The sequence below is a fragment of the Lepidochelys kempii genome, chromosome 1 (assembly GCF_965140265.1).
Source record: "Lepidochelys kempii isolate rLepKem1 chromosome 1, rLepKem1.hap2, whole genome shotgun sequence".
NCBI lineage: Eukaryota > Metazoa > Chordata > Testudines > Cheloniidae > Lepidochelys > Lepidochelys kempii.
The window spans coordinates 269691273-269706706 of NC_133256.1; the positions used below are offsets into that span (position 1 = coordinate 269691273).

The 15434-nt window shown below is 42.4% G+C and overlaps 2 protein-coding genes across 6 annotated transcripts in view; one reads left to right on the forward strand and one right to left on the reverse strand.

The window, feature by feature from the left end:
- EEA1 (early endosome antigen 1) overlaps positions 1–11323 on the forward strand; it is a 136442-nt gene extending 125119 nt beyond the window's left edge. For 4 of the 5 annotated variants that reach the window (XM_073327558.1, XM_073327559.1, XM_073327560.1 and 1 more), the window contains 3 exons: positions 3124–3244; positions 3590–3688; positions 5503–11323. In XM_073327558.1, coding sequence (XP_073183659.1) covers positions 3124–3244; positions 3590–3688; positions 5503–5625 — 343 coding nt within the window. In that variant the 3' untranslated portion in view covers positions 5626–11323. The remainder of the gene's footprint in view (positions 1–3123; positions 3245–3589; positions 3689–5502) is intronic. The other variant, XR_012156717.1, reaches the window with a different exon arrangement.
- Positions 11324–13323: 2000 nt separating this feature from the next.
- Positions 13324–15434, reverse strand: part of PLEKHG7 (pleckstrin homology and RhoGEF domain containing G7) — a 57318-nt gene continuing 55207 nt past the window's right edge. The window contains exon 16 of the mRNA XM_073338129.1: positions 13324–13431. Within this exon, the coding sequence (XP_073194230.1) occupies positions 13324–13431 (108 nt within the window). The remainder of the gene's footprint in view (positions 13432–15434) is intronic.

A 15434-nucleotide genomic window follows, 5' to 3' on the forward strand; every position in this document is an offset into this window, starting at 1 on the left:
TTGTATAGCCCACTCCATCCATCTGGTGGCATTCTTTTTCCCAGGGGTCCAGAACACAGTGGCGGACCACCTCAGCAGGTCCTTCCAGTCCCACGAGTGGTCGATCCGTCCTGATGTCATCCACTCCATCTTCCTGAGGTGGGGGTTTCCCCAGGTCTACCTGATTGCCTCGCGCAGCAATAGGAAATGCCAGATATTTTGCTTTCTCCAGAGATGCTCCCCGGGTTCTCTCACAGACGCCTTCCTACTCCCGTGGAAGGGCCAGTTGTTCTATGCCTTCCCTCCATTCCTGCTGGTTCACAAAATCCTACTCAAGGTGCGCAGGGACAGAACACATCTGATCCTGTTCGCCCTGGCATGGCCTAGGCAGCACTGGTACATCACGCTATTGGAGATATCGGTAGACGCCCTGATTCCACTCCAGCTTTGGCCGGACCTGATCTCACAAGACCACGTCCGCCTCTGCCACCCCGACCTGCAATCCCTCCACCTCACGGCGTGGACGCTGCATGGCTAACTCACTCGGAGCTTCTCTGCTCCAATTCAGTGCAGCAGGTCCTACTAGGTAGCAGGAAGCCCTCCACTCGAGCCACGTACCTGGCCAAATGGAAGCGTTTCTCCTGCTGGTGTGCTCAACGCAGCATGCCCCCCCTGCAAGCATCCGTGCCTCTCATCTTGGACTGTCTCCTATCCCTAAAACTGCAAGGTCTGGCAATATCATCTGTTGGAGTGCACCTGGCAGCCATCTCGGCCTTCCACCCAGGAGAAAATGGACGCTCTGTCTTTTCCAACCCTATGGTCGTTAGGTTTTTTAAGGGGCTGGACCGTCTCTCTCCGCAAGTGCGGCAACCGGTCCCCGCGTCGGACCTTAACCAGGTCCTCTTCAGACTTACAGGGGCCCCGTTTGAGCCAATGGCCACCTGCTCACTTCTGTTCCTCTCTTGGAAGACAGCCCTTCCTCGTGGCTATCACTTCGGCGAGGCGCGTATCCAAGATCAGAGCCCTCACTTTGGAAGCACCGTACATGGTCTTCCATAAGGACAAGGTGTAGCTATGCCCTCACCCGGCTTTCCTTCCCAAGGTGGTATCAACTTTTCACGTCAACCAGGACATTTTCCTCCTGGTCTGCTATCCGAAGCCACATGCTACTTGGCGAGAGCAATGGCTGCACTCTCTTGATGTTCGCAGGGCCCTTGCCTTCTATATTGAGCATACGAAGCTGTTCAGGAAAACTACCCAGCTCTTTGTCACCGTGGCCGACCAGATGAAAGGCCTCCTGGTCTCTTCACAGCACATCTCTGCTTGGATCACGTCCTGTATCCGTGCTTGCTACAACCTGGCCAGCATCCTGGCCAAGTCCCTCACTGCCCATTTCACAAGGGCTCAAGCCTCGTCGGCAGCTTTCCTGGTGCAAGTTCCAATACAGGAGATCTGTAGAGCTGCCACTTGGTCTTCAGTGCATACTTTTGCCTCTCACTATGCAATAGTCCAGCAATCCAGAGACAATGCGGCATTTGGTTCAGCGGTGCTGCACTCTGCGATATCTCACTCCGACCCCACCGCCTAGGTAAGGCTTGGGAGTCACCTAATTGGAATCAATATGAGCAAGCACTCGAAGAAGAAAAGACGGTCACTCACCTTTGTAACTGTTGTTCTTCGAGATGTGTTGCTCATATCCATTCCAAACCCTCCTCGATCCTCTCTGTCGGAGTAGCTGGCAAGAAGGAACTGAGGGGGCTCTGGGTTGGCTGGGGTATATATCTAGCACCATGAAGGTGCCATGCCAGGGGGCTCCACAGCCGACCAACCAGGTGTTGCTAGGGTGAAAATTCTCCGACGAACTTGCATGCGGCATGCACATCTAATTGGAATGGATATGAGGAACACATCTCGAAGAACAACAGTTATAAAGGTGAGTCTTTTTTGGTCTGTGGGTTACTCCAAATATAGATCTGTTTACCACAAAGTTCAATACCAAATGCTGTTTGTTTTGTCTGAGGGCAGGAGCAGACTCACATTCTCTAACTCAGGGATCGGCAACCTTTGGCATGCAGCCCATCAGGGAAATCTGCTGGCGGGCCGGGACGGTTTGTTTACCTGCAGCGTCCGCAGGTTCAGCCGATCACAGCTCCCACTGGCCATTCCAGGCCAATGGGGCCTGCAGGAAGTGGCGGCCAGCACATCCCTCAGCCTGCGTCGCTTCCTGCATTGGCCTGGAATGGTGAACCGCGACCAGCGGAAGCTGCGATCATCCGAACCTGCGGATGCTGCAGGTAAACAAACAGTCCTGGCCTGCCAGCGAATTTCCCTGATGGGCTGCATGCCAAAGGTTGCTGATCCCTGATCTGAAATCCTTATATACTGCTGACTGTCCCAAGAGTGGGAGTGTGCAGAGGACAGTCAAAGAAGAAATGAAGGTTAGTTGCCCATAAGCAAGGTTCTTTAAGATGGACTTTATATATTCATACTCCCTGCCCCCGTTCCCCTCTCCTGCAAAGTCCTAACTATTCGGGCTCTGCATTAGCAGTGGAAGAAACTGAGCCAGTGACTGCTGCCACGCCCCCCTTTATAGCCCTGCCTTCTGAGGGGAGAACATGGAGGGGATGTGTGAACATTCAGATAGACACTGCTAGTCGAAGACTACTGTTCAAAAGCACCAGTTGGCGTTCATCCCAAGAATGTGAATATGTACGGTCCATCTTGAAGAACCTTGGTTACAGGCAAGTAACTTTCATTTTTTTCTCTCACCTCCTTTCTGTTTGATTTGCTACAAAATGGCCTGCCAGAACTACTGCTGCTGCTTAATGAGACTGTCTGGTTCTGCACTTGTGCAGAGCAGCATGCTCCAACTGGTGGATGTGCACTCAGTCTTGACCCCCTCTGAAACCTGGGCCCCGCTGTGCCTCATTTGGTACTCCCTCTGAGAGTGAGGCTCAGATGTGATCTTAGGTTAATTGTTAAAATACTACATCAATTTCCCAGCAAAGAAATACAATGGTTAATTACGGTCATATATTTATTTGTTATGGATACATGGCCAAACCTTTCAATGGTGACATTTTGCCCAATAGGATAGGAATTGCTTTGTATACGTTTAATTTACTACTTGCTGTCCATCTTCAGGTGTATTAAAAGTGAGGGAGAAATTGAAAAGCTGCAAGCCAAACTCCTGGAACTGAAAAAAAAGCTGGACAATACAACTGCAGCGATGCAAGAGCTAGGCCGAGAAAACCAGTCGCTACAGGTATAAATCACATTGCGGTGACTAAGCATGTCAATACCAATGTGTAGTGATGAAAACTATTTTGACTTGTCACTCCAGACTTGTTAAAATGAGGCCCAGTGCACCTCAGGAAGCAGTTGATATCAATGGGAGCTTTCATGTAAGTTCAGAATTCAGCCCGTAGATTGGACTTCAGAAAGTTCTTTTTTATTTAAATAACTGTGAGCTTGCATTATAACTGCTGAATCGCCATGGTTAATCCTCAGTGTTTTATCCTGATGCGTACAGCATGGGTGATGTAGTAGAGGACATTAGTAAGAAATGGACTTGCATTTAAAAAAGTCTGTATTTGTTTTATTCATCTAGATCAAACACACACAAGCCCTAAACAGGAAATGGGCAGAAGACAATGAGGTACAGAACTGTATGGCCTGTGGGAAAGGCTTCTCAGTGACCATCAGAAGGGTATGTGTGCCTTTGTGGGGATTCTCTAGAACTTTTTTCTTTCTGAACTGTTTTGGAGTTGAAGCAAAGTTAAAGAGCATCTTTAAAAGGTACTACTAAACCTCAATACAGTTCAGAAACATAGATGGTTTGTATTGTTTCAGATGTTATAAATAAACTGCTCAAGGCTTTGTCTACACACGGGTGTTTTGTGATGCTTTAACGATATCTGTGTAGAACGAGATATAGTTGAAGTGGTACAACTCCCTTGTGTGGACACAGGTTTTAGCAATATAAAGATACTTACATCAGTGTGGCTTATTTCTGTAAATTTAAATTCAGGCCTGATGTAAATGAGTGTAATTCTGTTGAAATCAATAATGATTCTCGCTTACATCAGGCATGACTTTAGTCTTATATTTTGACTTTGAAGTACTTGTTAAGCACTGACTAGATCTAGAAATACAAGAGTCACACACAGCTCTGTCAGTGTAATCCTGTCCTGCTTCCCCCTTTGCAGTCCTTTGGTGTTTCCTGAGTCACAGTTCAGGGAAATTGCACCTGTGTTGCTGCTCACTGGTTCAGCAAGGGCATCCACGCTTGGTGTTCAGCTCCCCAGGTGCTGCTTTTCTTGGGTGGAGACAAGAGTCTCTCTCCCTTCTGACTGGGGCATTCTCAGGCTGGACAGTTCCCTGCCTTCACTGTGTCAATCCCAGAACAGATAGATACCCTAGGACACCACACATCTGTCTTTTCAGACACAGATAACAGTGTAATTGCTACACATATAAGTTGCCACACAGTTCTTTAATCAAATCCACTTTATTCTTAAGGTAAAAACATTACAGAGAAAACATACTAAAAACAATAAAAGAACCTACATGCATGCTAATAAGTTTGCCAGAATTCATGCCAGCTCTCACATGGGCTCTGGCAAGTGCAGTCATTTAATATCCCATTTTAAGGGCATTGGTTACAAGTTCATCAGAGCTTCAGCACAGAACAAGCACATAGTCTTAAGAGGTCTCAGCAGGCAAAGTCTTTCCAAGGTTCGGGGCCCTCTGTGGACCAGGGGTTCTGTCCGTTGGAAGAAGGCCCTGAGCCAGATTAAAACCCAGGCTTTTGTCCAAAAGTATTTTCTGTTGATCCCTGGAGAATCCAGTTTGAACTAGTATACGCATTTCATCTAGAAGGGTGGCTTCAAAGACTGATAATGGAGAAAGTTCATTAACATCCCCCACTCCCTACTGCAGAAGGTGCATACCATGCCACAACAACAGATACACAATTGTATTTTTAATACAGCGTCCCCACGGGTGTTAAACTAATTTAACATTTAATAAGTTAAACGTTTAACTTAAGCGTCACTGAGTTATCTTAATTCTATAAGATTTGTTCAATATATTACAGGATATAGTCTATTACAACTGCTAATTGTATTGAATTATAGTGTGGTTTCAGCCATTTGAAGGGATTTGATTAAGCCCATGAAACATGCATATCATGGACCTAAAAAAGATTGAGGGTAAAACTTTCAAGTAACTCTTAAATCCCATTAAAAGTAATTTAGGAGGCTACGAGTCCTTAAAAGTCAATGAGACTTAGGCTCCTAAGCTACTTAAACACTTCTGAAAATGTTACCCTTATGCTCTTTAGAGATGGAGTTGTATATAAATCCAAAGTGCCACTTAACCCCCAGTGTTAATAATTTAAATGCACATCTGAAATTAAAAAATGTAATTGATCTGATACTTTATGTAATAATTTCTTTTCATGTACTGTGCCCACTATACAGTATTTGACAATTCAGTATTTGTTGTTTTCATCTTTCACAGCATCACTGTAGACACTGTGGAAATATCTTTTGTGCTGAGTGCTCCGCAAAGAATGCCTTAACTCCTTCTTCTAAGAAGCCTGTCCGTGTCTGTGATACTTGTTTTAACGACTTACAAGGATAACTGATTATCTCAAATGGCACTTAACGTTACGCTAGAATTAGAATTTCTGTTGATGCACTTCGTACAGCACTCAGACTACTATTCAGTTTGAACAATGATTGTAACACTTGCAAAATTTAGTATATTTTAAAATGTTTTATTGATACTAAGTAAAACTATTGTATTTTTTGTGAGACAGGCTCAGATCATCCTCAGCTTATTGCCATTTACCCAGGAAAGAGCTTTTATGTCTAAGTTAGGAACACCCAGTTATTTGTAAATAAAGTTTAAACAGAGAAGTAACAATGTATTTTTTTAATCTTTAATTTTTGTGTTCAAAAGAAACGTGTATGTGATATTGCAGTTTTTGTTTCTTTCAAAACAGTAAGTTGCAAAAATTTGCAAGGATTTTGTGTATCAAATATTGCTGTTTCAGTGGCATAATTACATTTTAATTGTTGCATTTGATTGCATAACTACCATACTTTTAAATCCCCTAGTAATTTCTTCAGGAGTTTTTCTCCTCTCTTGCTCTTGAATTTTTCTCTCTAAGGCTCCAATCCTGCAATAGTGGCAAACACCTGTACCCACATGGAACCCCGCTGACCTGCATGTGGCTCTGTGTGAACACAGCAGTCTGGCCACATAGAGCTTATTGCAATATCAGTGCCTAAATCATTGCCCAACTACAGCATTTGGATATTGGAGTACCTTTACATGTACTGTAAGGTACTAGCATTTGTACAGACAAGCTTGATTTAGTTGGGGATTGGTCCTGCTTTGAGCAAGGGGCTGGACTAGATGACCTCCTGAGGTTCCTTCCAACCCAGATATTCTATGATTCTATGAAGCTAGAAACAGGACTGCAAGTTTGGCTTCTGTTCTAGGAATGTTGCATAAAGCTCTCCCATATTGATTGATAGATTTGTTGAATAGAATATAACTTTCCAGATTTTCTTATCTGTGGACATATACAAAAAATTATCCTCAGTTCTATTCTTTTTCTTTCCCTACTAACCATAGAAGCCCTTAAAGGTCCTTGGTTGGTCTTTGAGGAATACCCAGCTGTCCTATGCTAGGTTTCCTACTAATGACCTATATTCGGAGACTCCAGCATTTTATCTGATCTATTCTTCTTGTCCCCCACATTAACTGGAAGAGGTTGGGATTATTCTATCCCTAACTGACTTGGTCTTTCCACTGCTTCTCCTGAACCTGTGGTGTTTGTATTTTTCTTAATCCTGGGTCTTTCTTGGTACAATAGTTTCATGATTTGGTCTGCTCAGAATGGTGGTTGAAACTGCTGCTGTTTTAGTTATATACAAAACAGTCAGACTTAATTAAGAAGTGAGGATACGATTTTAGACTCCGTTACTGTCATATTTTTTCTCCCTACTTGTGCTGGAGCAATTTAAAAAGCAATGCATATATGTACCTTTCTTTGTTGTGTAGGCAGAAAAAGTAAAATGTATGTACCTGTAATTTTTCCTTCTCTGAAGTGGGCTCCTGCTGCTCTATGATCCATTGCAACTGGGTTATTCCTCATCATGTTCCAGACCCATTGCCTCTCTAGCTCCCCTGCTAACTGCCCAAGGTAAAAAGACTAAAAGTTCTAATGAATAAATATTATGAAAGATTAGCCATCTTCATTCATGCCATCTTATCGAAGACATGAATTAACAACCTCAGAAATGGTAGACAGGTTTCAGAGTGGTAGCCATGTTAGTCTGTATCAGCAAAAAAAACGAGGAGTACTTGTGGCACCTTAGAGACTAACAAATTTATTTGGGCACAAGCTTTCGTGGGCTAAAACCCATTTCATCGGATGCATGCAGTGGAAAATACAGCAGGAAGATATATATACAATATGGTACGCATGAAGGGAAGTGGAAGGAGAAAAATTAATTGCACCTCTGCCTGTGGATTCCAGCGGTCATTGGTAAGAAAAACAATTGGCTGGTGTAGTGCAAAGGCAGGTGAGGTAAAACACACTGACCTAAAGGAGGCTAGACAGGAAAGAGAAGGTCTACTGGCACTGGTAAGTTAGCAGAGAGAGGCCATGCTACATAAACCACATGTGAAGGAGCTGAAAGGTGGAATATAGTCAGTGCTCAGAACCCTCAGGCTGCCCTGCTCTAGTGGTGACTGGTAATAAGTATGGTGAATCTGAGCCATTGGAGTGGGGATTTTTTTTAACTGTAGTTTTTTAACTGTAGGAGTCAGAACTGCCCTCAGAGAGAGGGGGCTGACAGAACCATTGATGGGGAAGGGCTTCAGGATGCCAAGCACAAGAAGAACTGGCTAAGATCTTTTCTGGAACAACTGGGCCAAAGCAGTCTGAAAGGAGTGAGAGGTCCTGCCCCATGGGATTTTCCTAACCCTCTGACTAACTGGCTGGAGATGCTCCTTGACACCATATTTCAACCCAGTCAGAACAGAAAAATGGCCAAGGACCTCTGACTTGTTGCTCTCAAATACCAGGTCCTGCTGATGAATTTCTGCCCCACATAAATTAAGGCTTGCCTGCCACATTTCTGCTGTTGGAGTCAGCCCTTGCTGCTATGTTGCACCTTGGCCTGGAGTTCTGAGTAGTCTAGGACCACTGGCTTGGAGATCCTGCTGAGACAGCTTCTGTTGCTGCATTTCTGCACCAAACAGCTAAAGCTGTATGCCACATTTTTGTACAGGTGGGAGGCAATACAGTAGTGTGTAGCTGGTCTGAGCAGGAGCTCCTTTGATCTTAGCTGCTACGTTGCTATGTTTTCTCCTCCAGTGCTGGTTTCCTGCAGACTCCTGTTTTCCAAAGATCCTTCATCTACTAGGGGCACCAAGGAGAAAGAGAAAAATAAAAAATTATAATGGAAAAAAACTCCAACCTGGAGATAGAAAGACCTGGAGGAAGCACCTGTTAGAGTTAGAGACTCAGTCACTTTTCTGAGAGAGAGATGTGTGGGGTTCTTTTTGTTTTATTTTGTTTTTTAAAGATAATCCTCCTGCCCAAACCCAGTTCTTGGAAGATGCAGACTGATCCAGTTGTAATGGATCCTGGAGTACCAGGTGCTCATTAGGGGGAATAATTTTGTCACTCTTTGAATGACTTAGACTATTGAGATCATCTCACTGGAAAATCTTTTCTTAGTGAAGCAGGAAAAGATTTTTGGGGAAAAAAATGTGAAGTAGCTTTTTGCAGATTATTGCCAAAAACAGTTGATTGCCATTTGCCAACCTGTTGCTTGACATAAAAGAAGTGACCCCTAACGCAGAATATTCTCCGGAGCACAGTAGGGGCCCCAAGAAACTCAAGTACTTTCTAGTTTGTTAATGTAACTTAAATGCAATATGGGAATACATGCTTCTTACAACATTTGAAATTTATGAAAAATACCTGGAGATAGAAAGGAAAATGCTGGAGCTTAAGATCAGAAGGAAAATAAAAATTGTCTAGAATGACGAGTGAAAGCTCTGTTATGACACTAGGATTGGAAGAGGTTGGGAACTGATGAATTAATTCATTGCAACCTCCAAAAACCTCTGGAGGAGTAGGAAATAGCATTGTCACTTGCACTATGCACTTTTTTCTTTCTAGCATAACTGAATATAATATACAGTAAATGGAATGGCAATTTTGAATGCATACATGTAGTAATCAATCCACAGTGGGAGATATTTTTAGCTGGATTTCTCCTTGAATTATATAACTCCCCTTCGTTGTTAAGGGGAGTTGCACTCATAATTGCTCTGCACCCTAGGGAAGCATAACCCAAGGACACACATAACAAAGGAATGGACATGGTCTTTAAAAAGCACGGCTGTGTTTATAAAGCTGTATCTTAAGATTTCAAATGAGATATGAATTTTACATATTTAAAAAAAAAATCATGCCAATCAGTTTTCATTCTCCAAGTAGGAACTCTTGTACTCACCTTAGGTTATAGGGTAAGTCTGAAACTAACACATACATACAGTTACAGCAGAAGTCACTAAATGGTTTGCTTTTCAGAAATAGTAATAACAGAAAAGTAAAATTCTTGTAGAGAAAAGTACCTTTATTTGTCAATCCCCCCTCCCCTCTGGGGAAGGGGTCTAAATAAAGCAATTTGCATTTTTAGAGAGAGAAAACATAACACACCACTTTACATTAAGATTTTAAGAAAACAAAGAGATTTGCTAGTAGGTAACATTAACCATTTCTGCCTTTGTCCACAGCATACCATATAATACTATGCACTCATCATACAGCAGGTTCATGAGTATCTTTTCACTGGATTACATAGAGTACATTTGAAGATATTAAATGGGAAAAAACTCTGATGTTAAGCCTCTCAGAAGAGTGTTGTTTTAGAAGCAAAAAATTTAGTGAAGTTTCCTCCCCCCCCCAAAAAATTTAAAAATAAAATCCCAGTCTTTTTTAAATGCCTTTTGGGGTGGGGGGTTAGAGGGGTGAAGAGAGTGGCTTGTGGAGAATATGTTCATTGTTTATATGTCAACAGGCCAGTGCTGGCCGGTCCAGAGCTCCTGCTGTTGGCTCTATTGCAAAGTACTTTGTTGTATCACCTTGTTAAATCCCAACTCCTGGCACCAAAGGGATATTACAAGACTGTCTCACTGAGTTAGTGAATACCGGAACTTTTTATAGAAATGTGTCCAAAATGCTGCTTGTATAGGATTTGTCACTTTTGTAAGAAAATAAAATAAAAAAAAAATCCAGCCCACCACTCGATGCCATATATGATTTTATTTAAACTACCTCTCAGTGTGTAATTCAACCAAGTAGTCCAGTTTAATAGGGGTTCCTCACTGTAGTGTTATGTAACAGTTATAGAGACTGCCAAATTTGCAAGTTGTCTGTCACCAAAAAAAAATTTAGTCTTTTAGTCTTTTTGCATATGCTTAAACAGTATCCACTAATTTCTAATTATTGTAGTCGGTCATTCTTTTTTACCTCTGTAGTTTTAATCCTACAACTCTAGCTGTTGGAGGGGAAATAAATCACTACCACAAACTTTCACAGTTATGGTCTGTTGGGTTACAACAGTTGTATAGGGAGCTTTGTCATAGCATCATCCACTAATTAATCCACTCTTAATTTAGCCTTTTTTTCCACAATACTCTAGATATGAACTTCATGAATAGATTTCTTTAATGGACGCGTGCTACAAATTATATTGCCTTGTTTGTCTCTTTTCTGAATTTTAATGATCAGTTTATTATCATTGCAGATGTGAATATTGGGCATAAAATTGACTAATTTTCTGTGTAATTGTATAAAATAGAATTGAAAAAAAGCTTTATGTTTTTAACCCACTATTTAGAGATAATGTGTTACGTTTGCCTTATGATGCAGTTTTACCTACGGAACACTGCACTTCTTTTAAACTGGATCATACACTCATAATGGGCATACTACAAAACTTATGTATGTGTAGATAGACTTTGCATGAACATTTTTTCATCAATTTGATTTTTAAGTCTTACTTTCAGTGTTGTGTTTACTAATTGTGATCATGTAGTTGTGCCTTACGTTGTGAAAGAGTTTAGTCCAGTATGCACTGCAATTCCTAAACTCTGCAATTGGGTGGTGACTAAAGTTGTGGACAAGAAAATGATACCATGCATCAACTAATTCTGTGTAAAGTATGATGGACAGATGCTTGTTGAAATGTTACTTTTGTTTTCTAATCTGTTAAAGGAATGATAATAAAATTAGATCTTTCTAATAGACCATTTTTGTAATTTTCACACTTATCTTGTAACTAGAGAGCACACTTGGCTTTGCAGTTTCTTGCTCCTGGAGGAATTGCCAAGAAACTTTTCACTATTGCAAGGAGGTGATAAGGGCCATTATTTACTCAATTTCAACATTCACCAATTTCATTTAGAGTGATTTGCTTTTCCCCTCTATCTCAAAATCTGTCTCCACACTCAGTTACTTGAGGTGGCTGTTGTGTTATTTTGGACATTGGCTGAGTAGTGTGTAGCAGTCAGTCCCTTCTGTCATTGACAGTGTTACCTTTATATTATGTCCAGTGTAGTCTGTATTGCTCTGGCATGAGTGAGGGAGGCTCAAAGTCTGCTTCCTAGTCTAACAAGCATCTTTTACTTTGCACCTGAACACCCTTTTGTAGGTCTGTCTTCACTGCATTGTTATCACACTCAAGTCTAAGCACCAAGGTTATCCCAGTTCAGGTGTAAGCAGCCACATTGCAAAGCCATACCTAAATTATTGTCTCCTCATTGGTGCTGCACAAACCCATGTGAGGTGCTAGGACTTCTGGGATCATATCCCATGGTTCTTAGTGCTGCATTAAGCTGAGCAGCTCTGATTGTTTCCTAGTGAATTGTGGGAGAACTTGTTTGTCCTTCTGGGCACGGGGTTGGGGAGGGGGGAGACACTGGAGGACTATCAGCACTCAAGTGATGGAGTCTGAGTCCTCATTGGAAAGCGGGTGAGTTACCAGCACAGGTGTAAGCAGCACTTGGACTTCAGCATGTAACTCAGGACAGGCCTGCTAGCCCGGGTGTAGAGCCAGCACCACACTGTGTAAGAGGGTTTTGTGTGTGGACAGCAGCTAGGGTAGGGGTAATACCCCACTAAGAGTCTGAGTTAACACCATAGTGAAGACAGCACTAAAACTGATGGTTTCTACTGAAAATTTTATATCCTGGGGTTGAATATTCAAATTCTTCTACACACTCATAATCAGCATTGTATATATAGTCTACGTAGTCATCAGTAGAGCCCCGTGAATTTCTTCTTATGTGATATATAATTTTTCATTTTATATTATTTTTTAGAAACTTCTTGTTTTGTTTTATCCATTCTTCCCCCATGGCCCTGGGGGCAGGGCTTGCAGATCAAGGCCACCCTGCCCTCATCCCCCAGTGGTGTCTCCTGTCCTGTGAGGCTGGGGCCTAGATTCCTGCTCCAGGTGTTGCAGTCGGGTGTTTGTGGTTGCAGTGTCACTCACATTTGGCCCAGCTGCCTCTCCATCATCATGTCAGAGGGGTGATAGGGCCAAATTTGAGTGAGTGGCATTTTATTTCGTTTTATTTCATATTTGTGAAACAGAAAATAACATGGGGCTCTAATTTTCAGTATGATCCTGTAATCCTTCCTCATGCTTACACTGAGTCCCGTAATCTGGTGCTGAGTAAATCTCAAATATACTTTTACATTCTGCAGCTGTTTGAATGTAAACCCTGTAGGTACTTTGCCTCCTTATAATTTATCTTAAGAAACTGATCCTGTGTAGCATGTAGATATGTTGGTTATATCCTGAATGCTTGGTTTGACCACTGAAATATTGAGTCACACTGAACTATCTTAATCCAAAGTGAAATCTGAAATGAAATTGAGCTGTCTAAGAAAGGTAAGAAGTAGCCATCCAAATACCAAAGTCTAATCACTGATTGAGGTACAATATTGAAGACAGAGAGCTCTGACAACTCTAGAACAATACATTATCTTTGGGAAAACCACCCATGTGAGGTCTGTTGACCAATTTAGCCAAAGTGAGATGCCTTGACATTTATTCTTTCTTCAGGTAAAAAGACCTCTTGTGCTCCACTTTGGACAAGATGCACCATGTACAGCCTCCAACCAGTCAGGTCATAGGGCCATTGTTATCAGAAACTAACAAGGATTGTTAAAATAAATAATTTTGTTATCACCATGTAGACTGGCTTCAACCTAGATCTGTCAATTTCGTATATACACAATTAAATTTCAGAGGATTCAGCTGGCAAACAGAAAAAGGAACTTTTCTGAGTTTCATGTCTGTTGGCATAATTGGAGACCGCAGTTTCTATCTCTGACATCCATGTTTTCTGTAAGAGGAAAAATAATGCTTGATAAACCCTGAGGTCCTAAAAAAGTTTTAATAACTAAGATACCTGAACTTTTAGAGTCTTGAATCTATAAAAATACATTGTACAGTATTTGATGGGGCACCTTCTCATAGCTTACCTCTAGAAGAGAAGGTTGATTTATGTCCATAAATTGTTCCATAAACCTGGGATCCAGATTCTCCAGTCTGGCTCAGGGCATATTATGCTGCATAAGTGGTGCAAAGTGGCCTTAAAACAACCAAAATCTCTGTGGACAGGGAAACTCTCTGCCGCCTCCTGCACCACCTATCTCCTCACCCCCATCATTGGAGAAGGAACTCATGATCCTTCAAAACTCATGATCCTTCATTAGACTGAGGTCTGGTACAGACCTTATGCCAGAGTAGACCCCCTGCTATCCTCATTTATTCCAAGGCCATTCACTCAAGTAGTCACACAGTGGAGAATCAGGACCAGAATTTTGTTTAGTAACACAAATAACTTTTCTATGATCCAAAAATAGGTACTTTCCACTGTTGATTAGCCTATATGTGCAAAGAGTGGAGCATAGGTAACAATATCAAGCAGATAAAGGGCAGAACAAAATTGAAGCACAATCCAAGTTCAGTTCAATTACCATGCAGTCTCTAGCTTTCCCATAGAAAACATGATTGAGAAGCCAGAGTGTAATATTCCCAGCTGGGCTTCTAACTGCGCTGTAGTGCAGAGATGACCCTGGTCATATTTGTAGATGGTGTCTTCTTACCCATGGGCAACAGACAGTGTTCCTTGTTAATACTGTTACTCTATGACTATCCTAGCACTTGTGTTGGTAAAACTTACGTCACTCAGGGGTGTGAAAAAACACCCTGGACTGACCTAAGTTACACTGACTAAAGTGCTGGTGTGGACAACACTATGTCGATGGGAGAGCAGTGCTCTGAAGATCCATAACGGAGAGCATCTGTCCCTGCTGGTGCAGATGGTGAGAGTCTCAGGGACCTAATGGACTCCTCACTGCTCCAGGACACCAAATGAAAAGTAATACTCAGAAATGTCTCTTCCCACCTGGATGGCCAGGAGGCTAATAGCTGAGCTCCTGTGTCCTATTGGCTACAGACCTAGCCATGACTGTCTGCATTCATCATCTCCAGAGTCAGACAGAGTAGCACCGTATTCAGGGAAGACAACTGGCAAAAAAAACCAAAACAACCCAGCCATACCTCTCAATCTTCAATCCAACCAGTGTTTGACATAAGCAATCAAAATGTGTGGCAAGAAGCCAAACTGTGTTTTATTGCATACTACACCATGATTGATAGGTTCTATAGTTAAAAGCATTTTAATCTGTTTTTAAGGAGGTTTTCTCACTGGATGAATTAAATAAACCTGTTTTAAAAATAGGAAAACAACTGCAGTCATGTGCAACTCTAAGGAACCCGCATATAAGTCATGAACAATGTTTGAATACTGGATCTTTTCTATTTCTAGCACAGACCTCTAACTTTTGATCTAAGGGAGTAATGGTTATCTTGTCCATGGAGCAGCCAGAGGGGGGAGGAGGAGGGTGAGAGACGCACTTTGAAGTGGGTGATTGTGACAGGGGACACTCACCTCTCATGAGCACCTCCTGTCAGGTGCGAACCTGCACATTCACTCTCTGCTCCCAGCGCCCCCTGACAGCTGTTAACCTTATCAGGTGGGTCTTCAGTGGCCCAGCCCTCCGGTCAGGTCACACACAATCAAATGAACAAATAAACCCTTTCCAAGGGGAAAAAAAAAAAAGTCCAACAGGGCCTATCCCTGTGCCCTGGTTGGTATTTGCAGCCCTGTCTCTAGGCTCAGTTCTCAGCCCTTCTGGGCTAGCTTTAGGCCCCTCCCTGCCGAGGTATGGAGCAGTGCCCACAGGGCTGTCTCCCTGGAGACATCAATTCTTCTCGACCCAGCTCTCCAGACAGGTTACTCCTTCAAGGTCAATCCCCTTCCTGGGGTAACAGAGTTCA